The following is a 27,547-nucleotide window of genomic DNA, read 5'->3' as shown; positions in this document are numbered from 1 at the left end:
TGAAGATGGAGCTGCTCCGCGCCGGATGGATGAAGATAGAAGATACCGTCTGGGTGAAGACTTCTGCAGGCTTGGATAAAGACTTTGGCCGCTTGGATTAGGACTTCTCCCGGCTTCGTTGAGGATGGATGTTGGATCTTCAAAACTGTAAGTGAATCTTCTGGGGTTAGTGTAAGGATTTTTTTTAAGGGTGTATTGGGTGGGTTTTAATTTTAGATTAGGGTTTGGGCTGCAATAGAGCTAAATGCCCTTTAAGGGAAATGCCCATCCAAATGTCCTTTTCAGGGCAATGGGGAGCTTAGGTTTTTTAGATTAGGTTTTTATTTGGGGTTTGGTTGTGTGGGTGGTGGGTTTTACTGTTGAGGGGTATTTGTATTTTTTATTTACAGGTAAAAGAGCTGATTTCTTTGGGGCAATGCTTTTAAGGGCTATTTGTAGTTCATTGTAGGTTAGGGTTTTTTATTTTGGGGGGGCTTTTTTATTTTCATAGGGCCCTTAGATTAGGTGTAATTAGTTTAAATCTTTGATAATTTCTTTTATATTTTTTGTAACTTAGTGTTTATTTTTTTGTGTAACTTAGTGTTTGTTATTTTTTGTAACTTAGTTGTTAGTTTTTTGTAACTTTGTAATTTTTTAGTGTAGATTTAAATTATTTGAGTAGGGTTAGGTGTTTAAATATATAATATAGTTAATTTAATTTGTAGTTTAATGTAATTTTAGTATAAAAGTTAGGGTAGATTCAGAGTGACATGATCATTTGGTAATTGAAGACCGAGAGGTGTTACTCATTCTTGCAAAGTTTCTATTATGTTTAGTTAAAAAAAAAGAGGAGGAAAAGTAAGTTTAAGGCATGTACATACTAAGTTATAATCGAAGATTGTAAATTATAATGGATCAATGCTTCAATGTTGTCTGAAAAGTACCTTGTATACCTTGTTTTATGTATTCCTCAATAAAAATTACATTTAAAAAAAAAAAAGTTAGGGTAGATTAATTATTAATTTAATATAGTTTAATGTAATTTTAAAGGTAAGTTTAAATTTATTATAAGATAGGGCTAAGTTAATATTTAATATAAAGTTAGCGGGTTGTTAGGTTTAGGGGTTAATAGGTTAATTTAGTTTATGGTGATGTGGGGGGCTGGCGATTTAGGGGTTAATAACTTTATTTCGTTGCGGTGGGCTCCGGGAGCGGCAGGATAGGGGTTAATAACAAAATGTAGGTGGCGGCGGTGTAGGGGGCAGCAGATTAGGGGTTAATAACATAATGTAGGTGGCAGTGGGCTCCGGGAGCGGCGGTTTAGGGGTTAAAAACTTTATTCAGTTGCAGTGGGGTCAGGGAGTGGCAGGATAGGGGTTAATAACTTTATTAGAGTGGCGGTGGGATAGGGATTAAACAGTTTAGTATAGTGGCGGTGTTTAGTGACAGTATACAAATAAAGCTGGGAAAAAGCCGAAGAGCAGCGATATCGATGACTGTTAGTTAACAACAGTCCGCTGCTAATCGCCCCCGTACTTGGTGTGGGGCTTTTTGACAGCTTTTTTGTTAAATATGGAGAGCGTATTCAGGTCCTCGACAGCGATGTTAGGCGATGTCAGGCGAGCGTATTGGTGCCGGCGAATGCAGCACAGTTGATGGCTTGATAAATAGGCCCCTATATCTGCTATTGACACAGGACTTTAAACGACATTCAGAGAAATGTGGACACTCCTTACCTGTTAAATATATGGATGACTTTGATTGTTTTTTGTATACTATTCATTTGTGCTCAATAAAAAAAATATTTAAAAAATATACATACATATCATATTCTAAGCTACTGTACAACACTTAATGTATACTGATAGATAGAAATAAATAAAAAAAATGGTGTACTTACATGGGCACTTGCATTCTTTTTTGTAGAGATGGTTTTAAATAATGTGAAAGCCTGAACAGAAACGTGAATAGGTAGTTAGTTGATTGTCTAAAATGGCCTATACTTCACAAAATAAAAGGAAGATCTATATTGGTTGTACAATGTCTTCTCCATTCCACTTACACACATCAATAAAGACTAGGTCAAGTAAAGACAGATAGGTCTTGATCACAATCTATCAGCAACAGCTTTTTTGGCTCTTTTTCGGGATGAAAAAGTTACTTTTCAATTTGGTGGAATCACAATAGAGCATTTTCAGATCATTCCTGCGCTCACAAACCGGTTTCCGAATTGATTATAAAAGCCTAATTTTTCCTATGGCCTTTTTGAATTCAATACATTTGTTAAAGGGCCACTGTAAGTAAATATTTTCTATGCCTGTTACTAACTAACTACCCCAAATACGCTTTTTATCAATAGCATTTCATTAACATATCTCTACCGTATATCAGAAATCTTGTCTGCAAATTTAATTGTTTTCCAAACCCACTCCGTGGGTATCCTTTGCTCTGTACCAATCCGTTTACAATACCTAGGTTTCAAAATGGCGCTTTAAACACAAAGTTATTGGTTTAAGTATTTTGAACACGCAGTGCTGAAAATAGTGGGCAGGATAACGTGACATCATTGGCGAATAAAAGATATAACTTTTAGAACGTTATGAAACTTCGTTTTGGAGAAAATATAGGTCAGTAGGTTTTAATTAATGTTTATTAACTTTCATATGTTAGTTGTTTAGCTTAAAAATTATAACAGAAAGTAATCCTTTAAAGCACCATTTCCAGTTTGGTGTGAACTGAAAGCTTGTAAACCGTAAGTTTGATTATATATGTGCAAAATCTAGTAAAAGAAGATATTATAAGTTCTTTGCATAGAAACCACTAGTTGACATTTCATTTTCAGGTCACGCCAATGCTTTATCAACCATAGATTTAAATAGTATCAAAAACATGGCTTGTGAAAGGTGAAAAATGGCCATATAGCGATAGAAGAATAGTGCACAGTCTGCCCATTATGACAACCTAAAAGATATATTTAGATGGTTTAGCAGTGGTGTGGATGGAAACAGATTACAAAGGGTTCCTATGAAAGTCACTATTAAGCGATCCCCTTTTAAAATATTATTTTAATAATGCCAGTACTGTTATTGATAATCACAAACATGTGCGTGACTATTAATGAATTATTAAAAATAAAAAATTGCAGATGTTGGGGTGCTAAAGTAACTATAGGAGTACGTCCAAAATGCCAAGATGCCTATGGCATTCATATGATTAATGAGTGTTGAGGATGTTTTCTGATTACAATAGGTTAAAGGACAATAAAATCAAAGTTAAACTTTAATGATTCAGACAGAGCAAATTGAAACTTTACAATGTACTTCTGTTATTAAATTTGACATATTCTCTTGGTATTCTTTGTTGAAGAGTATACCTCGGTAGGCAGAAAGGAGCTCAGGAGTATGCATGTGTCTTTAGCAATCTATGGCTAAAGTATTTGCAACTATGTATAGTACTGATATAAACATTGTTAGAAACATGAACACTCCTGATCTCACTCAGGTTTACTCTATAACAAAGGATACCAAGAGAACTAAGCAAATTTGATAAGTTAATCGAAAAGTTGTTTAAAATTTCATGTTCTGTCCATTCCATTTAACTTTAATTTTTATTTCACTGCCCTTTTAATGTTACACAAGCAAATGAGTATATGCCTTGCAGAGTGATCAAATGGAATACCTGAATAGAGGTTTCCTGTAACCTTATGAGGGTTGAATGGGCTATTGTATCAGTCAGTGGTGGTTTTTAACAAACAAGACAATATAGCAATGTGATCATTTCAGAAACTCGGTCGGAAAGCCAAAAGCCTTTTTCAGGAACAAATTGCAGATAGATTGTGAATGAGGCCATAGTTCATAAGAAAATGCAGAGAACTGGTCCAAGGCTCAATCACTTACCTGGGCAGGAGTCAAGTCAGCAGCCTGTAACATTGGGAGCATACCATCCACATGTGAGTCAGGAAGTTTTTTAAAGAAAGGAACACCCAACTCTGAGAGGAGACATCTCCAACGGATGAGTTCACTAATGTCTACAGTGTGTATAGGGACCCGTTTAAACAGATGTGATAGTGAGTAAGCCAGCTGAAAATAGAACACAGAAGAGGAATTCATATTACAAGACCAAAGTTATTTTTTATCTCTCAAGTAGTTATGGCCAAGTGGTAGTCAAAGGGCATTGTGCTGCCCTCTGCACTAGTCTTTGTGGCCCCTTGGAAAAAGAAGGACTAAGAATGTGTACCATAGTTTTTGTTTCCCTGGAAAATAGCAAAACTAGAAATGTGTTTTCGGGTGGCCAAAATTTAAAGGAGCCCTCTGGAGGGGAGAGCCTTCACTATATCCTACTTGCCATTGGACATTTTTGGAAGAATATTATTAATTGGATGTTTAATAGTCATATATTTATATGCAGCCCATCAGGCTTCAAAAACTTTGATCTGCTTTCTGTGTTAGAATGTTGTCCATCAATGGTTGCCCTAGGCATGCTAATGTCTGCATGTTGGATAATGTGTGCGCGCTAAATGCCCCATATAATAGATTTCTATGTGAAATGTCAAGTAAAAATCATATCGCTCGAGTGCTAAGCTGATGGTGCACAATTGGTGGAGTTCTTCATGGAATTCTGTGCTATATTATTTTAATATTTAGCATAAAATACTTCACACATACATACATATACACACACACATATATATACTGTATATATATATATATATATATATATATATATATGTGTGTGTGTGTACATACAGTATATACACATACTGTACATACACATACACCAATTACTCCTTTCCAGTCCTGCATCTTGTCATATAGCATATACCTTTAATTCTGCCACAAAACCTTTTTTTCTATGTATACATCTTTTGTCAGTGTTACGCCTAAATATACCTTAAAACCTATATTTCCTTAACATTTTCTTGTGTTTTGCTATGTAAACTAGCCAGTAATAAGTTTACTTCAGTTCTCACAACTCTCTAAATTTTATTTTGTATTGTATTCAAGTGCAGCATTTAACTCACTATTTGTAATAAGAGCACAATGAGCATGCTAATAGCAATACCATTAACAGTATAGGGCGTGCTAAAAAAGTTTTAACCTGAGGAAACAGCCGATCAGATCGGATGGGGATGATTTCAGTCCGCCACCTTATGATTTTGAGCCTGAAACGATGGGCGTAGAATGCAGCATCCGCTCCATAATACATCTACCCCTAAGGCTGAGAAATATATTGATGCCTACAATATATATATTTCGATCTATAAATTAGATTTGTGCAACCAAGACATTTTCGGTTCGTCCAAAATGTTCGTACTTAATATTCAGGGAAATTTGTTTCTCTGAATATTCGTGCACTATGCGGTATTTGTTTGTTAAAAAAACAAAATGAATACTGAATTTTACTTAAACATTTACATTCATTTTTGTTAAAACAAATGTAAATTTTCAAAGCTACAGGTGAAAAGTTCACCTGTAACGACATACTTACCCTAACATGCTCTGGAGAGCGCACTATTCTTTTCTTGCCAGAGTCCCAGCCGGTCTAAAAGGAAGCTTAATGCTCTCAGTTTCTAGGACCTGCACTAACTTTATATCATTGCCAAATTAAGGCCTTTATAGACTTTATTCATAAGTCATTGGAAGAAAAAAAAATAATCTTAATGACTGAATTTAACTCTTTTTGCTGTCAAAGGGCTAAATAGCTCAAATAAGCTTTAGAAAGCTGCCAGAGATCTTAAAGGGACAGTCTACTTGAACATTTTTATTGTTTAAAAAGATAATCTCTTTATTAACCATTCCCCAGTTTTGCATAACTAGCACTTCTATATTAACACACATTTTACCTCTGTTATTACCTTGTATCAAAGCCTCTGCAGACTGCCCCCTTATCTCAGTTCTTTTGACAGACTTGCATTTTAGCCAATCAGTGCTGATTCATAAATAACTCCACGGGCATGAGCACAATGTTATCGATTTGGCACATACAAACTAGCATTGTCTAACTGAAAAACTATCAAAATGCACTGAGACAAGAGGTTGCTCTTAACAACTCAGAAATCAGTTTGAGCCTACCTAGGTTTAGCTTTCAACAAAGAATAATAAGAGAACAAAGCAAATTTGATGATAAAAGTAAATTGCAAAGTTGTTTAAAATCACATACCCTATCTAAATCATGAAATATTAATTTTGACTAGACTGTACCTGTAAGTCATAAAGAGAAAAAAGGAAATTTATGCTTACCTGATAAATTTATTTCTTCTACGATATAACGAGTCCACGGATTTCATCCTTACTTGTGGGATTTAACCTCCTGCTAGCAGGAAGTGGCAAAGAGCACCACAGCAGAGCTGTATATATAGCTCCTCCCTTCCCTCCACCTCCAGTCATTCGACCGAAGTTAGGAAGAGAAAGGAAAAGCCAAAAGTGCAGAGGTGACTGAAGTTTAACAAAAATATAATATATACCTGTCTTAAAAATGACAGAGAGGGCCGTGGACTCGTCATATCGTAGTAGAAATAAATTTATCAGGTAAGCATACATTTCCTTTTCTTCTACAAGATATGACGAGTCCACGGATTTCATCCTTACTTGTGGGATACAATACCAAAGCTACAGGACATGGATGAAAAGGGAGGGACAAGACAGGGACCTAAACGGAAGGCACCACTGCTTGAAGAACCTTTCTCCCAAAACCAGCCTCAGAAGAAGCAAAAGTATCAAATTTGTAAAATTTCAAAAAAGTATGAAGAGACGACCAAGTTGCAGCCTTGCAAATCTGTTCAACAGAAGCATCATTTTTAAATGCCCATGAGGAAGCCACAGCCCTAGTAGAATGAGCCGTAATTCTTTCAGGAGGCTGCTGTCCAGCAGTCTCATATGCCAGATGGATGATACTCTTCAACCAAAAAGAAAGAGAGGTAGCCGTAGCTTTCTGACCCCTACGCTTTCCAGAAAAAAGAATGAAAAATGAAGATGATAGATGGAAATCCTTAGTCGCCTTTAAGTAAAACTTCAGGGCACGGACCACGTCCAAGTTATGCAACATACGCTCCTTCTTAGAAGAAGGGTTAGGACATAATGAAGGAACAATAATTTCCTGATTAATATTCTTATTAGAAACAACCTTAGGAAGAAAAAAAGGTTTGGTACGTAAAACCACCTTATCAGAATGGAAAATAAGATAAGGCAAATCACATTGTAATGCTGAAAGCTCTGAAACTCTACGAGCAGAAGAAATAGCAACCAAAAATAAAACTTTCCAAGATAACAACTTAATATCTATGGAATGCATGGGTTCAAACGTAACCCCTTGAAGAACATTAAGAACTAAATTCAAACTCCAGGGTGGAGCAATTGGCTTGAACACAGGCTTAATTCTGGTTAGAGCCTGACAAAAAGACTGAACGTCTTGAACATCTGCCAAACGTTTGTGTAGCAAAATTGACAAAGCAGAGATTTGTCCCTTTAAGGAACTCGCTGATAACCCTTTCTCCAAACCTTCTTGGAGAAAAGACAGAATCCTGAGAATCCTAACTCTACTTCATGAGTAGCCCTTGGATTCACACCAAAAAAGATATTTACGCCATATCTTATGATAGATCTTTCTAGTGACAGGCTTACGTGCCTGAATCAAAGTATCAATGACCAAATCAGAGAACCCCCGCTTAGATAAAATCAAGCGTTCAATCTCCAAGCAGTTAGATGCAGAGAAACTAGATTTGGGTGTTGGAAGGGTCCCTGAATGAGAAGGTCCTGCCTCAATGGAAGCTTCCATGGCGGCAGAGAGGACATGTCCACTAGATCTGCATACCAAGTCCTGCGAGGCCACTTAGGCGTGATTAGAATTACTGAAGCCCTCTCCTGTTTGATCCGAGCAATCACCCGAGGCAGGAGAGCAAACGGTAGAAACACATAAGCTAGGTTGAACGACCAAGGCACTGCCAAGGCATCTATCAGTTCGGCCTAAGGATCCCTCGACCTGGATCCGTATCTTGGAAGCTTGGCATTCTGACGAGATGCCATCAGATCCAACTCCGGTCTGCCCCATCTGAGTATCAGAGTGGCAAAGACCTCCGGATGGAGTTCCCACTCCCCCGGATGAAACGTCTGTCTGCTTAAAAAGTCCGCTTCCCAGTTGTCTACACCTGGGATGTAGATTGCTGACAGATAACAAGAGTGGGCCTCCGCCCACCGAATTATCTTGGATACTCTGTCATTGCTAAGGAACTCCCTGATGATTAATGTAAGCCACAGTCGTGATGTTGTCCGACTGAAAACGAATGAATTTGGCCGAAGCCAACTGAGGCCACGCCTGAAGCGCATTGGATATTGCTCTCAATTCCAGAATATTGATTGGAAGAAGAGACTCCGACTGAGTCCACACACCCTGAGCCTTCAGGGAATTCCAGACTGCACCCCAACCTAGAAGGCTGGCGTCCGTCGTCACTATCACCCATGAGGGTCTATCTGAGGAGACAAATTTGCATAATCTCCATTCCACTGTCTGAGCATGCTCAGCTGTAGTTTCCTGAGATGAAAACTAGCCAATGGAATGATGTCCATTGCTGCCACCATCAATCCAATTACCTCCATGCACTGGGCCACTGATGGTCGAGGATTGGACTGAAGGGCTCGGCATGTATTCAGAATCTTTAACTTTCTGACCTCTGTCAAGAAAATTTTCATGGATATGGAATCTATTAGAGTTCCCAGGAAGGGAACCTTGGTCTGTGGAATTAATGAACTCTTTTCTAGATTCACCTTCTACCCGTGAGTCCTTAGAAAGGACAGAACCATGTCTGTATGAGACTTTGTCAGATGGTAAGACGACGCCTGGATCAGAATATCATCCAGATAAGGCGCTACTGCAATACCCCGTGGCCTGAGAACCGCCAGAAGGGATCCTAGAACCTTTGTGAAGATCCTGGGTGCTGTGGCCAACCCGAAGGGAAGAACCACAAACTGAAAATGTTTGTCCAGGAAGGCAAACCTTAGGAACTGATGATGGTCCTTGTGGATAGGAATATGAAGGTATGCATCCTTTAAGTCCACGGTAGTCATATATTGACCCTCCTGGATCAATGGCAGAATTGTTCGAATAGTCTCCATTTTGAAGGATGGGACTCTGAGAAACTTGTTTAGACTCTTTAGATCAAAAATGGGTCGAAACGTGCCCTCTTTTTTGGGGACCATGAAAAGATTTGAGTAAAACCCTTGTCCCTGTTCCAGTCTTGGAATGGGACGAATTACTCCCATAATAGAGAGGTCTTTTACACAACGTAAGAACACCTCTCTTTTTGTCTGGTCTGCAGACAATCGTGAAAGAAGGAACCTCCCCCTTGGGAGAGAACTTTTGAATTCCAGATGATACCCTTGGGACACGATCTCCAGTGTCCAAGGATCCTGAAAATCTCTTACCCAAGCCTGGGCAAAGAGAGAGAGTCTGCCCCCTACTAGATCCAGTCCCGGATCGGGGGCCGCCCCTTCATGCTGCAGCATGCTTCTTGGGTTGTTTACCCTTGTTCCATGCCTGGTTGGGTCTCCAGACAGACTTGGCCTGAGCAAAATTCTCTTCCTGCTTGGCGGAAGAAGAGGAAAAAGGGGGGACTCCTTTAAAGTTCCGAAAGGAACGAAAATTATTTTGTTTACCCCTCAGTTTAGCAGTTCTATCCTGAGGTAGGAGATGACCTTACCTCCCGTTATGTCAGAAATTATCTCTTTCAAGTCAGGCCCGAATAGGGTTTTCCACTTGAAAGGAATAGCCAAAAGCTTTGACTTGGATGACACATCAGCAGACCAAGATTTTAACCATAACGCTCTATGGGCTAAAATAGCAAATCCTGCATTCTTAGCTGCCAATTTGGCAATCTGAAAGGCGGCATCTGTAATAAAAGAATTAGCCAGCTTAAGAGCCTTAATTCTATCTAAAATATCCTATTAAGGAGTCTCAGTCTTAAGAGACTCTTCTAAAGCATCAAACCAGAAGGCCGCCGCAGTGGTAACTGGTACAATGCAGGTCGTTGGTTGTAAGAGGAAACCCTGATGAATAAACAATTTCTTTAGAAGACCCTCCAATTTCTTATCCATAGGGTCTTTAAAAGCACAACTGTCCTCAATAGGAATAGTTGTACGCTTAGCCAGGGTAGATATAGCTCCTTCCACCTTAGGGACTGTTTGCCAAGAGTCCCGAACAGTGTCAGATATTGAATACATCTTCTTGAAATTAGGAGAGGGTGAGAACGGGATACCCGGTCTGTCCCATTCCATCTTAATAATCTCCGAGATCCTCTTAGGAACCGGAAAAACATCAGTTTAAGCAGGTACCTCTAAGTATTTGTCCATTTTACACAATTTCTCTGGTGGTACCACATTAGAGTCACAGTCATCCAGAGTCACTAAAACCTCCCGAAGTAACAGGCGGAGGTGTACAAGCTTAAATCTAAAGGACATGACGTCCGAGTCCGTCTGAGGTAACGCACTTCCCGAATCGGAAAGTTCCCCCTCAGACAGAAGTTCCCTGACCCCCAAATCAGATCCCTGTGAGGGTACATCGGAAAAAGCTAAGAAGGCATCAGAGGACTCGGTATTCACATTGACTTCTGACCTACTGCGTTTTCCCTGTAACACTGGCAACTTAGATAATACCTCTGTAAGGGTAGTTGACATAACTGCAGCCATATCCTGCAGAGTAAAGGAAATAGACGTGGTTGAAGAACCAGGCGTCACTTGGGTGGGCGTTAAAGGTTGTGACGCTTGGGGAGAAGTTAGCGGTATACCCTGATTCTCCTCAGACTGAGAATCATCCTTAGACACATTTACTTTACATAAAATCTGTGCTTTACATTGTAAGGCCCTCTCAGTACACGAGGGACAAAAAGTCAGAGGGGATTCCACAGTGGCATCTAAACACATAGAACAAGGAGTTTCCTCCTCAGTGTCAGACATGTTGTTAAACAGACTAGCAATATTAACAATAGTCGTTCTTTGCTTAAAATATTGAGCTCTGAGTTCAAATTATAGGTAAAAATGATAATGTAACAAAAACTGTACTTTAAATTTTGAAAGCGCAACTATTTTTCTGATATGTTCAAAAAACGTGTTTGTGGCAATAAAAATTCATCTAATGTGCCCAAAATACTCTATCAGTATTGCATCCACTTGCTGAGATATGTAATACACAATAAAATATCTATTTTAACAGTTATATAATTATTAACTTAATTTGGCCCCTGCACCATGCCACAGCTCTGCTGTGGCGCCTACCTGCCCTCGGAATATACAGTTGTTGTCTGATAGCCTTAAAATCCCTTCAAAGGCCGATACAAGTTAGGCCCCACCGGAGCCCCAGATGCAGCTTCTCATGCGATCCGGATGCTACTGCGCGTCCTGAGCAAGCGAAAATAGGCCCCGCCCACTGTGGGCGTAACTCTAAACTGAATAAAACCCGCATGGGTCACAAGAAAAACAAACTTGTCGACTGAAAAAAATAAATAAGCCATGTGCCCTTTTATATACACTGAAAATATTGTAACACTGTACTCCCTCAGGCCAGTGATCCAACAGCCCTTAAGCAAAAACCCACAGCTCCCAGCGTCCAGCCCTTGAATAAGTCAAAGATATATTTACATACTTTGGCAATCAGTATAAAGGGATTCCAGGTACACCATTTCCATACATATAGTGCATACTGCTTACCCCTCCCCATATAGGGAAAAATCTCAGCCTGTTCTGATGCATCAAGTCTCCCCAGAAACAAAAGACTGAACATACCTCAATGCTGCTTGTAGCAAGACACCGGTCTCCACATTGAAGATTTCTCTTACACTACCTTCAGCTGCGCTGTGGGAACCATCATGGATCTTAGATAATGTTTGCTAAGATCATCAACATCAGGGCAGAAAATAAGATGTCTCAACTTTTTTTAGGAAGTAATAGACTGACGATTTCTCCTGGAGGAAAATAGTACTCACTGGCACCATTTTAAAATAAAAAAACTTCTTGATTGAAGAATCTAAACTAACACCTCACTTTACCTCTTCCTATCACTACCACAGGCAAAGAGAATGACTGGAGGTGGAGGGAAGGGAGGAGCTATATATACATCTCTGCTGTGGTGCTCTTTGCCACTTCCTGCTAGCAGGAGGTTAAATCCCACAAGTAAGGATGAAATCCGTGGACTCGTCATATCTCGTAGAAGAAAATAAATGTGAAGAATCAACATTAATATTGTTATTTACCAGGGTATGTCAACTGCATTGTATTTTCACAAGTAAAATATTTTAGATAATATATCTGAAACCAGTAATAATTCAGAGAGCCTGAATAGTGTATGACAGAGTCAACAACAGTTAGGTTTATACACAACACTTACACGTCCATGAGGGGATAATATCCTATCAGTAATGCATTGAAGCAGCTTCTTCTCCAACAGCCCATGTGTATCCTGAAGTGGCAGAAAGCTTTGTAGATCTTCATAAGTCAAGTAACAAACAAGACTACCAAGCCTTCAATGGAAGCAGGAATCAATAAAAGGTAAATAGGAAAAGCCAATTAGTCTGGAAAAAAAGGACATAACTGTCCAATTGTGTGTCTTATAAAATAACCTTTCATTATTCTATCTGGCAGGTTGCGCACCTACCACTATCTCTGCAATATTTGATGTGAACATTTAATCCTATAATGAGTAGCTGGCTATATGTATATAATTTCATTATAAGGATCAAAATATATGTACAATGACCCTAGCACATACTAACATTTAAACAGAGCCATTTATTACATTTAAGCCTCACTGTTATAAATTGTACTCCACTCCTACATATTTTCAGTAATCCTGGTCATTAAGTTTTCATATAGTTAGAAAATGTACTATCAGAGGGGCACTAGGAGTTAACTTCAAAAAGGAGGCAATGAGACAGCTCTGAACGGATGGAGTGTAGGAGTACAGGAGTACAGGAGTGTGTATGGAGCAAAATCAATAGTGAGATACTGCAGGCTTAGGTAGCAGATGCCCCCTAGTAGCCCTACACTAGTTATTAATATTGTGTAAATATCAGATAAGGAACAGGACATTAGCAGGAGGTTTGGTAAGTTCTCGTGTAGGGCTATTAATATCAGTAACCAACTAGAGTGCCATAGTAATGAATTGCTGCTATCACATTGAGTTTTTTTATCATGTAAGTTGTAGCCTCATTTATTCTAGACTTTTTGGCTTTTAAACAGCACAAATAGTGTTATACTGTTTCAGCACGTGGAGCATATGGTGCATAGGCTGAATTGTATTTGCAGCTATACAACAACATCATTTATTTTACAGTACCCGGCAAGCATAGGAAATCTATTGTGCTCTCACAGCTAACAAACAAGATTGCCACCGGTTTTGCTGTATTTATGAGTCTGTGGCTATCTGTCAGGCAATGCACCCTCGGAAGCTTGGAAAGCTCTGCCACTTCTGGACAAAACCTTAATCTTGTGCAAACCACAATCTTTAATAACATTGAACTCTAACCTAGCGCTGCGGAATCTGTTGGCGCTCTACAAATAACTGATAATAATATAATATATAAATTATTATATTATAAATAATAACCTACAACGCCAATATTGTTGTTTACATCAGCTTTAAGAATTACGTTATTACTTGCAAAGCTGAAAGAAAAAGCAGCCATGAGGGGTGACGATTCTCTAAATAATTTGGATCAACAATTCGCCAAAGCAGAGTCTCTGCTGCAGTCCTTTGTTGAGAAAATACCTTCAGATTATGAGTTGAGTCTTTATGTAACAAAATGCAAATCATCTGAAGAGATCTCTGGGCATATAACTGTTCGAGTGTGAGGGCTGACATTGTTCCCTGGAAAATGGCCTACTGTACAGAAAACTCCAGCAGTCACAATTTTGGATTTGCACTACAGATCGTTGACATCACTAATGCTACTGTACTAACCAAATTACATTTTGAATGGAAACAAAAAGCTTACATACCAGGGAATTTGTCCCTCTCGTACAACATTATTCCTGGATCAAGAGAGTACTAACACAATTGGACTTGCCTCAGCGGTAAGCTCTGATATGACATGGATACCACCTATATTTAAATGAGAAGGGGACTTACAAACTCCTACAAATAATTGAACTATGCATCTCTCTATAGTGACACTTATATTGGACTGGGACATTAAATTCCAAAACATACTGGCCAACATCTAAGCCCTTCATTATGCCCTTCATTATGCAAATGTGCCCGTTTACAGATGCGCAATAAATAACGAGCTATTACGTGGCTGAGCAATTACAGCTCAATAATTAACCAGAGGTCAGACCTCTGGTTGATTTTTTAAATTACCCCCAATTGCCACCAAATTACATGAGGTCCTTTTTTTTTTTTAAAAAAAAAAAAACTGCAGAAACCAGTTTTTAGGGATTATAGTTGGCAGGTGTGGTGTGTTAGAAAAAAAACGGCACTGAAAAGTGCCTTTACATTGCGTTCTATGGGGACAGTGTTATCCCTGTATATATGTATATGCTTATTTACATATATATTCATGTGTTAATATGTGTATATACAGATATTAGCACATAAATAGTATATGTATATATTCATATACAGGGAGTGCAGTATTATTAGGCAAATGAGTATTTTGACCACATCATCCTCTTTATGCATGTTGTCTTACTCCAAGCTGCATAGGCTCGAAAGCCTACTACCAATTAAGCATATTAGGTTATGTGCATCTCTGTAATGAGAAGGGGTGTGGTCTAATGACATCAACACCCTATATCAGGTGTGCATAATTATTAGGCAACTTCCTTTCCTTTGGCAAAATGGGTCAAAAGAAGGACTTGACAGGCTCAGAAAAGTCAAAAATAGTGAGATATCTTGCAGAGGGATGCAGCACTCTTAAAATTGCAAAGCTTCTGAAGCGTGATCATCGAACAATCAAGCGTTTCATTCAAAATAGTCAACAGGGTCGCAAGAAGCGTGTGGAAAAACCAAGGCGCAAAATAACTGCCCATGAACTGAGAAAAGTCAAGCGTGCAGCTGCCAAGATGCCACTTGCCACCAGTTTGGCCATATTTCAGAGCTGCAACATCACTGGAGTGCCCAAAAGCACAAGGTGTGCAATACTCAGAGACATGGCCAAGGTAAGAAAGGCTGAAAGATGACCACCACTGAACAAGACACACAAACTGAAACATCAAGACTGGGCCAAGAAATATCTCAAGACTGATTTTTCTAAGGTTTTATGGACTGATGAAATGAGAGTGAGTCTTTATGGGCCAGATGAATGGGCCCGTGGCTGGATTGGTAAAGGGCAGAGAGCTCCAGTCCGACTCAGACGCCAGCAAGGTGGAGGTGGAGTACTGGTTTGGGCTGGTATCATCAAAGATGAGCTTGTGGGGCCTTTTCGGGTTGAGGATGGAGTCAAGCTCAACTCCCAGTCCTACTGCCAGTTTCTGGAAGACACCTTCTTCAAGCAGTGGTACAGGAAGAAGTCTGCATCCTTCAAGAAAAACATGATTTTCATGCAGGACAATGCTCCATCACATGCGTCCAAGTACTCCACAGCGTGGCTGGCAAGAAAGGGTATAAAAGAAGAAAATCTAATGACATGGCCTCCTTGTTCACCTGATCTGAACCCCATTGAGAACCTGTGGTCCATCATCAAATGTGAGATTTACAAGGAGGGAAAACAGTACACCTCTCTGAACAGTGTCTGGGAGGCTGTGGTTGCTGATGCACGCAATGTTGATGGTGAACAGATCAAAACACTGACAGAATCCTTGGATGTCAGGCTTTTGAGTGTCCTTGCAAAGAAAGGTGGCTATATTGGTCACTGATTTGTTTTTGTTTTGTTTTTGAATGTCAGAAATGTATATTTGTGAATGTTGAGATGTTATATTGGTTTCACTGGTAAAAATAAATAATTGAAATGGGTATATATTTGTTTTTTGTTAAGTTGCCTAATAATTATGCACAGTAATAGTCACCTGCACACACAGATATCCCCCTAAAATAGCTATAACTAAAAACAAACTAAAAACTACTTCCAAAACTATTCAGCTTTGATATTAATGAGTTTTTTGGGTTCATTGAGAACATGGTTGTTGTTCAATAATAAAATTAATCCTCAAAAATACAACTTGCCTAATAATTCTGTACTCCCTGTACATATATATTTAAATTTGCTGCCCATCGCTGCAAGTCTTACCCACTTCTAAGTGCTAGGTTCTCATGCCATGTCTGATGCATGAGAACGAGGCCCCCAGTGGATAAATAAAAAGAGAGAAGCGCTCAACCTGGGAACGAACAATAGCATAATAGCTTGTTCTATGGCTAGTTACCACCCAAGAAGCAGCCTCTTTTTGCTCAACATGTGCCTTTCACAGAGAAGAACTTTCCTGAAGCATATCAGTCTGATCCTGACTTCACAGTACAGTCCAGCCCCAAAATACCAGGCAATCCCTCTCTGAGCGAGAGAAACAGCAAAACCCCAGACGTACGTTTCGGCCTATTGTGGGCTTCGTCAGTGAGGTGCAGCCATATCCCTCTAGGCACACTGAGCAACGGGTCCACGTCTGGATTCCCACATCACACTTAGGGAGACTTCTCAAAGTGTCATAATTTGCATAAATAAAAAGAGAGAAGCGCTCAACCTGGGAACGAACAATAGCATAATAGCTTGTTCTATGGCTAGTTACCACCCAAGAAGCAGCCTCTTTTTTCTCAACATGTGCCTTTCACAGAGAAGAACTTTCCTGAAGCATAACAGTCTGATCCTGACTTCACAGTACAGTCCAGCCCCAAAATACCAGGCAATCCCTCTCTGAATGAGAGAAACAGCAAAACCCCAGACGTACGTTTCGGCCTATTGTGGGCTTCGTCAGTGAGTTGCAGCCATATCCCTCTAGGCACCCTGAGCAACGGGTCCACGTCTGGATTCCCGCATCACACTTAGGGAGACTTCCCAAAGTGTCATAATTTGCATAAATAAAAAGAGAGAAGCGCTCAACCTGGGAACAAACAATAGCATAATAGCTATGGAAGCATTGCACCTAACTTGTAATACCAGCACACATTTGCGTGCACTGGTATTATAAAGTAGAGTGCAAATATCGCTTTCTATTAAGTTACCTAGACTTTCGACCTAAGTCATGTAGGGAGTTGTGGCTTTTTTCCCCCCTCCCAACTACTCCTTACAGATTTGTTAATGGTCTATATGTGTTATTTATGGCTTGGTTGGAATCCCATGGCCAGCAGCCGAGGCTGATAGAAGAAGCTATAATTAGAACAACATCAAATATTAAAGAAAGTCTCGCTAACTATTGTTGGATCCCAGTTATAATTTATAATTTTAGTATAAATGTTATCACACCAGTTTTACAGAGCTATCTTTATCTATTTTATTGCCTATTACTATTGTAAAGAGTAGCCAATTAAAAGCCCTTGATAATGCCTGCACATATTTGCTCAACTTATTTTAGGCCACTAGATGGCCTCAAAGATATTGCAATCTTCAAAATTCCATACAATGTTTTTTCATGTAAATGAATGGGGCTATGTGAAATTTTGCATTTTACCCTCAGTAAATATCTCACTGTTTTCCTTCACACATTCTAGTCCCCTCCTCTTTTAATATATTTTGCTTATATATTGCGTATATGCTAGTTTATTAGCCATCCAAATCTGGCTTTTTTCTTTCTCCTCTTTTCTTCATTTTATTTATCTACTTAGTTATTCATTTTTCTAATCGTGTTAAATGATTATTTGACTTTATAACAATAGAAGGTTGAGTAGCCTTAAATTAATATAATCCCTATATCTCTTAAACCAATATCATAGATCCATGAGCGACTTTACAGACAAAAATTAGGATATTTATGTGTCTTTCAGGTCACTTTTGTAATTTTGTTGCAATCTTGTAATCTATTATTTCCTGTACCTGCTTTGTTTTGGCACAATTCTCAATAAAAAAAAAAAAGAAAGAATTAAGTAAGTGATGGTGCTGATACTATATAAATGCCATCTTCTGAAATAAGTTTTGGTTTTAAAATGCCTTATTCTCTTCTTTTTTACCAATCAGTTGTCTTTTTAGCTTTGTTACTCACGGCCTGGCTGCTCTGAGTGGACATAGTAGGATTTTCTAAAAATACAATAAATTACTTTGATCCATACAGTAATATATATATATATATATATATAAAAATATGATATTTATATATACATACATACATACATACATACACACACATAGAGACAAGGGGGCTGATTTATCAAGTGTCGGGCGGACATGATCGTCTATAGTGGATCATGTTCGCCCGACATCGATAAATGCTGACAGCATATGCTGTCGGCATTTATCATTGCACAAGCATTTTGTGTGAAATGCTTGTGCAATGCTGCCCCCTTCACATTCACGGCCAATCGGCCGCTAGCAGGGGGTGTCAATCATCCTGATCGTATCCAATCGGAATGATTGCTATCCGACCACCTCAGATGTGGCGGATGAGTTAAGGAGCAGCGGAAACTGCTGCATACGCAGCATGATAATTCAGCCCCATAAACTGTTACAGATATATATACTGCTTAACTTCTTAGCTCTGAAAATACAAAAGGGGAGCCAGGTGGTTCTTAAAGTTCACCAAAGTGAGGGCTACATTGTTCCTGTTGCTTAACCTTGAAACCTTGAAAATTCTGCATTTGTACACAATAATCGTAAACAAAATATAAATTGTTCATAGCTGTCTGACTTTTTCTTAGAAAATGTATTTTCATATACTGAAGACTTTTAAAATCACATGCTCTGCCGCATACATATTTTATATATTTAACTCATTCTAGTGTCAATTATTTGCTAAAATACCTAGAGTCTAATTATTTGCATTATATATTTTGGATTTTCAGGGGACAAATTTATAACTAATATTTTGCAGTCAATAACTCATGCACAAGCTCCAGTTTGATCACAAGATGAATGATCTATGTGTGTTATTTACCTCAACACCTCATCCACAATGTCACTTCCGCTCCTGTTCATAAGGCTTTGTGCCACATAACGTCCCTGGACCATCCCAAGTTTCACATCTTTCCAGCCATCTGCCAGCAATTTAATCTGATAGACACAAAACAAGTGATTAGTATGACTGTCAGTACCTCATTTACCTCTCTTTTATGCTGCACTTGTAAATTTATCAAAGAACAGTGTTCCAATATATAATGCATTACACAAATGGCACACAAGTGCTCATTCTCTTCCTCTTGTGACTTGTCACATTCTATCTATATTTTACAGCTTAAAAGAGAATAAGTTACAACATATATAGTAATCATTTCTACAATAATGTTATGACTTATACTGTATGTCGTTTGCTTGTTAATTCACTCAGTTTAGTAAATTAAAAAAGTTCACAGCAAGTTCAATATAACCAACAAGACATGGTGCAAAAAAAAAAATTTGGGCCCACAAAGTTAACTCAGTATTAAGCAATAGTAATATACATGGTGTTCTGTATAATGATTTTAAGGATAGATAGATAGATAGATAGATGATAGATCGTAGACATGTGCAATTCATTTCGGCCGAATTTTGACCGATTTGGAGATTCAAATGAATCCGAATTTCCGAATCAGCACCATAACTAAAATCCAGAAAAATTCTGAAAATAAATAAATCAGTTTCAGAATTTTCAGATCCATTCTTTATTCATATTCTGAATTTTTCATTGTTCTAATCTAAACCGCAGTTCCCCAACATCACTGACACTAACTAAATCACTAAATAAAGCTATTAATCCCTAAACCGCTGTTCCCTGACATCGCCGACACTAACTAAACCTATTAATCCCTAAATCGCAGTTCCCGACATCGCCAACACTAACTAAACCTATTAGCCCCTAAACCGCAGTTCCCAAACATCGCCAACACTAACTAAACCTATTAACCCCTAAACCGCCGGCCCCCACATCACAACAACCTAAATTAAACTATTAACCCCTAAACCTAACACCACCCTAACTTTAACATAATTAAAATAGACCTAAATTAAAGTTACAATTATTAACTAACAACCTATTTAAAATTAAATACAAACTTACCAGTGAAATAAAACTAAAACCTTAACTAGCTACAATATAACTATTTACTAACTACCTAGTTAAAATAAATACAAACTTACCTGTGAAATAAAAATAAAACCTAAGCTTAAACTAATAAAACCTAACATTACTAAAAATAAAAACCTAACATTACTAAAAATAAAAACCTAACATTACTAAAAATAAAAAACCTAAGATTACTAAAAAATTAAAACTACAATTACAAAAAATAATAAACACTAAAATTACAAAAAATAAAAAAACTACCAATACAAAAAACAACAAACGTAATTATCCAAAATAATAAAAAGTATTCCTATTCTAATACCCCGTTTTAGAAAAAAATAAACACCCCAAAATAAAAAAAACCCTACCCTAATCTATAATAAACTACCAAGGGTCCTTAAAAGGGCCTTTTGTAGGGCATTTCCCTAAAGTTAACAGCTCTTTTGCAAACAAATAAAAATAAACATGCCCTAACATTAAAAACCCCCACCCCCCAAAACCCACAAAATAAAAAAACCTAACAAAAAAAATAATAATCTACCCATTGCCCTGAAAAGGGCATTTGTATGGGCATTGCCCTTAAAAGGGCATTCAGCTATTTTACTGCCCTTAAAAGGGCATACAGCTCTTTTTCGGCCAATTAAAATAAAAAAAGCCCTTTGAATTTGAATCAGCCAATAGTAATGAGAGCTGCTTAAATCCTATTGGCTGTTCAAATCACCAATAGGATTTAAGCAGCTCTAATTCCTATTGGCTGATTTTCATTTTTAAGCCAATAGGAATGCAACGGTACCCCAATATAAAAGGGGTACCTTGTATTGAATCCTCAGTGTGCGGCGGACGATCACATGAAGAGGACCTCCACGTCAGACCGATGGACCTCTGCCTGGACCTCCGCCTCCGCTCATCGTCCGCTCCGCCTCCGCAGGGATGAAGAAGATGTCAGTCCCGTGATGGATGAAGATGGAGCTGCCTAGATAAAGATGCTTCGCCGCTGGGATGAAGATCTTTCGCCGGACTTCAGCAACTATGAGTACCAATTTTGGGGTTGGTGTTTTTTTTTGGGGTGTTTTTTTTTTTAGCTTAGGGCTTTTTTTATTTTAATGGGCTGAAAAAGAGCTGAATGCCCTTGGGCAGTAAAAGAGCTGAAAGCCCATTAAAGGCAATGCCCATACAAATGCCCTTTTCAGGGCATTGGGTAGATTAGGTTTTTTTTCGTTAGGTTTTTTTTATTTTGTGGGTTTGGTGGTAGGGGTTTGTAATGTTAGGGGGTGTTTGTTTTTATTTTTTTGCAAAATATCTGCTAACTTTAGGACAATGCCCTACAAAAGGCCCTTTTATTATAGACTAGTCCTAAAGCCCGTGTACACGGGCCAATTTTTTAGGTACCGCGGTTCCAACCCTTGCTCCCTCTCTCTCCCCCCTCTCTTTTGCACTCTCTCTCTCTCCCCCCCTCTCTTTTGAGTTCTCTCTCTCCCCCTTATTTTGCACTCTCCCCCCTCTTTTGCTCTCTCTCTCTCCCCTTTTTTGCTCTCTCTCTCCCCTCTTGTGCTCTCTCTCCCCTCTCTTTTGCTCTCTCTCTCCCACCTCTTTTGCTCTCTCTCCCCTCTTTTGCTCGCTCTCTCTCTTCCCCCCCCTCATCTGCTCTCTCCCCCTCTTGCTCTCTCTCTCCCCTATTTTGTTCTCTCCCCCCTCTTTTGCTCTCTCTCTCCCCCCTCTTTTGCTCTCTCTCTCCCCCCTCTTTTGTGCTCTCTCTCTCTCCCCCCCTCTCTTTTGCTCTCTCTCCCCCCTCTTTTGCGCTCTCTCTCTCTCCCCCCTCTCTTTTGCTCTCTCTCCCCCTCTCTTTTGCTCTCTCTTCCCCTCTCTTTTGCTCTCTCTCTCCCCCTCTCTTTTGCACTCTCTCTTCCCCTCTTTTGCGCTCTCTCCCCCTTCTCTTTTGCACTCTCTCCCCCTCTCTTTTGCACTCTCTCTCCCCCTCTTTTGTGCACTCTCTCTCCCCCCTCTCTTTTAAACTCTCTCTCCCCCCCTCTCTTTTGAGCTCTCTCTCCCCCCCTCTCTTTTGAGCTCTCTCTCTCCTCCCACTCTTTTGCGCTCTCTCCCCCCTCTTTTTCCGCTCTCTCCCCCTCTCTTTTGTGCTTTCTCCCCCTTGCGCTCTCTCCCCCTCTTTTTTGCGCTCTCTCCCCCTCTTTTTTGCTCTCTCCCCCTCTCTTTTGCGCTCTCTCTCTCCCTCTTTTGTGCACTCTCTCTCCCCCCCTCTCTTTTGCGCTCTCTCTCTCCCTCTCCCTCTTTTGCACTCTGTCTCCCCCTTCTCTTTTGCGCTTTCTCCCCCCTCTTTTGTGCTCTCTTTTGCGCTCTCTTTCCCCCTCTCTTTTGCGCTCTCTTTCCCCCTCTCTTTTGCGCTCTCTCTCCCCCCTCTCTTTTGAGCTCTCTCTCCCCCTCTCTTTTGAGCTCTCTCTTTCCCCCTCTTTTGTGCGCTCTCTCTCCCCCTCTCTCCCCCTCTCTTTTGCGCTCTCTCCCCCCTCTTTTGCGCTCTCTTTTAAACTCTCCCCCCTCTCTTTTGCGCTCTCTCTCCCCCCTCTCTTTTGAGCTCTCTCTCTCCTCCTCTTTTGTGCGCTCTCTCTCCCCCTCTCTTGCGCTCTCTCCCCCTCTCTTGCGCTCTCTCCCCCTCTCTGAGCTGAAAGCCCATTAAAGGCAATGCCCTCTCTTTTGCGCTCTCTCTCTCTCCCTCTTTTGTGCTCTCTCTCCCACCTCTCTTTTAAGCTCTCTCTCCCCCTCTCTTTTAAGCTCTCTCTCCCCCCTCTCTTTTGAGCTCTCTCTCTCCCCCCTCTCTTTTGAGCTCTCTCTCCCCCCTCTCTCTCCCCTTCTTTCTCTCCCACTCTCTTGCGCTCTCTCTCCCTCTTTTGCTCTTCCCCCCTCTCTCTGCTTGCTTTCTTTCTTTCCTTCCTTCCTTCCTTCCTCTGTTTTGTTCTCTCCTGCCGGCCACGCCCCTCCCGTGCGCTCCTGTGAGGCCACGCCCCCTCGTCAGCCGACCACGCCCCCTCACCACGCCCGCCCCCTCACGGCACGCCCAACGCCGGTCACGCCCCCACCAGGCAGCTTCCGCAGTGCGCACTACTCTGCAGCTGAAGGCCAGGTGTGTTTGTCCGCGCGCAGTCTCTACTGCGCATGACGGCTTCAGACAAACACACTTGGCCTTTTATAATATAGGATTAGGGTTTTTTTTCGGGGTTTTTTTTTTTTTTAAACGGGGTATAAGAATAGGAATAATTTAAATTGTTTTGTATAATATCGTTAGTTATTTTTTGTAATGGTAGTTTTTTAATTTTTTTTTTTTAATTTTAGTGTTTATTATTTTTTGTAATTGTAGTTTTAATTTTTTAGTAATCTTAGTTTTTTTATTTTTAGTAATGTTAGGTTTTCATTTTTAGTAATGTTAGGTTTTATTAGTTTAAGCTTAGGTTTTATTTTTATTTCACAGGTAAGTTTGTATTTATTTTAACTAGGTACTTAGTAAATAGTTATATTGTAGCTAGCTTAGGTTTTATTTTTATTTCACAGGTAAGTTTGTATTTATTTTTATAAAGGTAGTTAGTTAATAATTGTAACTTTAATTTAGGTCTATTTTAATTATGTTAAAGTTAGGGGTTAATAGGTTTTGTTAGTGTCGGCGATGTCGGGGAACTGTGGTTTAGGGGTTAAGATATTTAATTAGTGTTGGCGATGTTTGGGAACGGCGGTTTAGGGGTTAATAGCTTTAGTTAGTGTCAGCGATGTCGGGGAACTGTGGTTTAGGGGATAATATATTTAATTAGTTTAGTTAGTGTCAGCGATGTCGGGGACCGGCTGTTTAGGGGTTAATAGGTTTATTTAGTGTCGGCAATGTGGGGGCGGCATTTTAGGGGTTAATAGGTTTAGGTAGTGTTGGCGATGTGGGGGGATGGCGGTTTAGGGGTTAATAGGTTTAGTTAGTGTCGGCAATGTTGGGGAACTGTGGTTTAGGGGTTAATAGGTTTTGTTAGTGTCGGCGATGTCGGGGAACTGTGGTTTAGGGGTTAATATATTTAATTAGTGTTGGCGATGTTTGGGAACGGCGGTTTAGGGGTTTAATAGCTTTAGTTAGTGTCGGCGATGTCGGGGAACTGTGGTTTAGGGGTTAATATATTTAATTAGTTTAGTTAGTGTCGATGATGTCGGGGACCGGCTGTTTAGGGGTTAATAGGTTTATTTAGTGTCGGCAATATGGGGGCGGCATTTTAGGGGTTAATAGGTTTAGGTAGTGTTGGCGATGTGGGGGGATGGCGGTTTAGGGTTTAATAGCTTTATTTAGTGTCGGTGATGTGGGTGGCGGCAGCGTTTTAAGATCATTTTGTTTCGGCAATCGCCGGCATATTAGTTATGTTCAGTTAAATCGTTTTTTCTGATCCTTTTGTTTTTTCGGATCCATTCTTTATTCATATGCATTATTCTATTCTAAACTTCAGAATAGAATAATGCATATGAATAAAGAATGGATTCGAAAAAATGAACAGAAACCCGAAAAAACGATTTAACTTACAGTAACATAACTAATTTGCCAAAACAATTTTTTTTTTTAAACTTAACTAAACTAATTTGCCGAAACGAAATTATTTATTTAACTAATGAAAACAAAACTAAATGAAACAACATTTTTAGCGTTGCACATGTCTAATAGATAGATCTGTAAACTAATTATACTAATAAAAGGCTCCCCTGCATTAGGATTTTACACATTCTGCAAACTCTTATGTATAGACTGGCTGCTATTAACCTAGGGTTGCCACCTCAGCCATGTTTTCCTCGACAGTTATGAGTTATACATGCTGCAGGGTGTGCATGGAGGAACATGCATTGTGCCTCTGAACAGAACATAGTGCTGCTGGACTACACTATTTATGTTCCTCACCACACAGCCTGCACCATGTCTAACTCATAATTGTCCAGGAAAACATGGCCGAAGTGGCAACTCTATAAATGGGCCCCCTCAAGCACTTGGGCCTTGGTGCTAAAGCACCTGTTGCACCAATGGTAGTTCCATCCCTCTCATTAGTCTGTGTTATGTGCCAAGTCTAAATATAAAAATAAACAGCTATTATAGAAAAAAATAAAATCAAATAACAGCGCTAAAGAAAGACTAGAGAAATTGTAAGTATCTTATATTAAAAGCATTTTTATGGCAGAAACACTACCATTGTAAGTTCTTTATTGTATAAATGAATATATAAAAAATATATAAATAATGTCAATGTGCCACAATCTTACATTTGTTAATAATAAAGGAAACTGGAGTTATCTACCTGATTAGAAGTGAGCTGTACAAAATGGCAGTAAGGCAAATAGGGAAGAAGAGGTTGGACAGACTTCAGAAAGTCTGGCGGCCAGGAAGGGATGGCCCCAAACATGTTGGCTTGTAGGAGTCGCTTCGCAAAAGCACGTTTCTGTGTGAGCTTCATATCTGGGCTGTAGATTCTAATTGCATCTAAGCTGGAACAAATTATGTATAATATATATTTACATAGAGAGGTCACGCAAACACTGTATAATTAGTCACATTTCTATGTTTACTATTAAGTAATCAGTCACAATAAAATAAAAACATGTACATGCTATAGAAATAAAGGAAAACAGTAAATGCATTAGTGTAACTTAGGCCAGTGTTTTTCAGCCAGTGTGCCGTGGCACACTAGTGTGCTGTGAGAGATCCTCAGGTGTGCCACGGCAGACTGACAACAGTGTGACATATTTTTTAACCTTTGCTTGTTTTTTACTCCCAGTGCAGGGGTAGTTTGTAGGAGGCATGGCATAACAGCACAATACATACAGTATGTGTGTGTTTGTGTGTATGTGTATATATATATGCTGTATTAGGCTACAATGTGTGATTTTTTTAAAATTTTGGGATGGTGGTGTGCCACAGGATTTTTTAATGTAAAAAAGTGTGCCACGGCAAAAAAAAGGTTAAAAGTCCCTGACTTAGGCTATTAATACTATAAATGAGGGTTTCCCAATTCCAGCCCTCAGTCAACCCTAAAATGCCTGATTTAAATTATTCCCTTAGGGTGTTCAACAACTCAACTGTAACAATCTCAGCTACTTTCAATCAGTTAAATCATTTAACTCTGGTCTGTTTTGGGTTCCCGGAGGACTGAAGTTGAAAAACCCTGATATTAATGGTAGATGAGAAAAAGACACAGGCCCACTGCACCTACTCTACCCTTTTAATTGAGATACTTATCTATCACAATAGTTTTTCATATGAAGCATATGGGTGTCAAAAAGAAGGATTCTACCAATGAACATCATGGAGAAGAAATACTGTAACAGGTCGTGTGAGAGGCAGAAATACAATTCATTGGTTTGTAAGTTGGAAAACAACCTTTAGATGGTAAACCTCATGAACATGACACATCTGGTACACATCTTGAGATGCATTGTGTTTAGGTTTTGTTTTTTGTTTATTTAATTTATTTAATATTAAACACATTTACTATACTGAGATCCCTGAGACATAACAACTCTACTTTTTCTGCTAGCTACACCTCTTAAACTGTTTCATTTTTGCCTTCTTTTACTGGAGATGCACTATACAATATTATACAAATTAATGAAATATATTTACCTGAGTTAGTGGTCTTTATAATATATGTAATTGAAACATAGTAATCCCCTGGTAATGGGGAATGCTCCCCAATAAGGACTAGATTGCAAGTGGAGCACCATTTAGCGACCCTGCTCAAGTGTAAACTTCGCTAGAAGTAATCCTTTTGTGCGTGCCGGAGTAAAGTAAAAGTAAAGTAAAAAGTTTGCACGAGAGTGAAACCCGCCACTTTCTAACCACAGGACTTCGGACATCGCTCCTGCTCTAACATATTTTCCCACTGTGGGAGAATAATATAGAAACCAGTAGATGGTGGTATAGCTCTAATTATGAGTTTGGCGCATATTTGAAAGCCTTTAAATAGCCACTTTTAACATTTTAAAGCAAGCATGAATAAGGGTTAAGTATACCCGAAACGTCGCTTGATGTCTGGCTTGATGTCTGTCAAATAAAGGAAAGTTATTATTTATAGTGCTGTGGACATTGTGTTTTCTAACATATTCTCCCCATATTCTTCAATGGAGAGCATAGAAGAAGAAACCTAACACCTATCGCTCGCGTGCTAACCCGACAGGAGTAATTAATATTTTACATTCCAATGTTCTTCACATACAAGAAAATGTAGTTATATTGTTTCTCTGTATATACCTATACCTGAATATCTTTTCATATAGATATATTGATATACATATCTAGTTTACATTAACTATATCATATATATAGAAATATATATTTAATAGTAAACATAGGAATGTAAAATATGCTTAACACACTTTGGGTTTCACGCTTTGGGGCCTATTTATAAAAGGCCTGTTGGACATGATCCGACATTGCAGATCATGTCCGACAGACCTCG

General features: G+C 39.2%; 1 protein-coding gene across 1 annotated transcript in view; it reads right to left on the bottom strand.

Annotated features, from left to right (window-relative positions):
* Positions 1-27,547, bottom strand: part of STRC (stereocilin) — a 149,643-nt gene that overhangs the window by 94,697 nt on the left and 27,399 nt on the right. The window contains exons 8-12 of the mRNA XM_053719370.1: positions 25,391-25,577; positions 18,972-19,087; positions 12,349-12,481; positions 3,876-4,058; positions 1,880-1,930 (exon numbers count right to left, since the gene is read on the bottom strand). Coding sequence (XP_053575345.1) covers positions 1,880-1,930; positions 3,876-4,058; positions 12,349-12,481; positions 18,972-19,087; positions 25,391-25,577 — 670 coding nt within the window. The remainder of the gene's footprint in view (positions 1-1,879; positions 1,931-3,875; positions 4,059-12,348; positions 12,482-18,971; positions 19,088-25,390; positions 25,578-27,547) is intronic.

The sequence above is a fragment of the Bombina bombina genome, chromosome 6, assembly GCF_027579735.1.
Source record: "Bombina bombina isolate aBomBom1 chromosome 6, aBomBom1.pri, whole genome shotgun sequence".
NCBI classification, from domain to species: domain Eukaryota; kingdom Metazoa; phylum Chordata; class Amphibia; order Anura; family Bombinatoridae; genus Bombina; species Bombina bombina.
The sequence above is the reverse complement of the archived record's forward strand: the minus strand, read 5'-3'. Positions and strand labels throughout refer to the sequence as shown.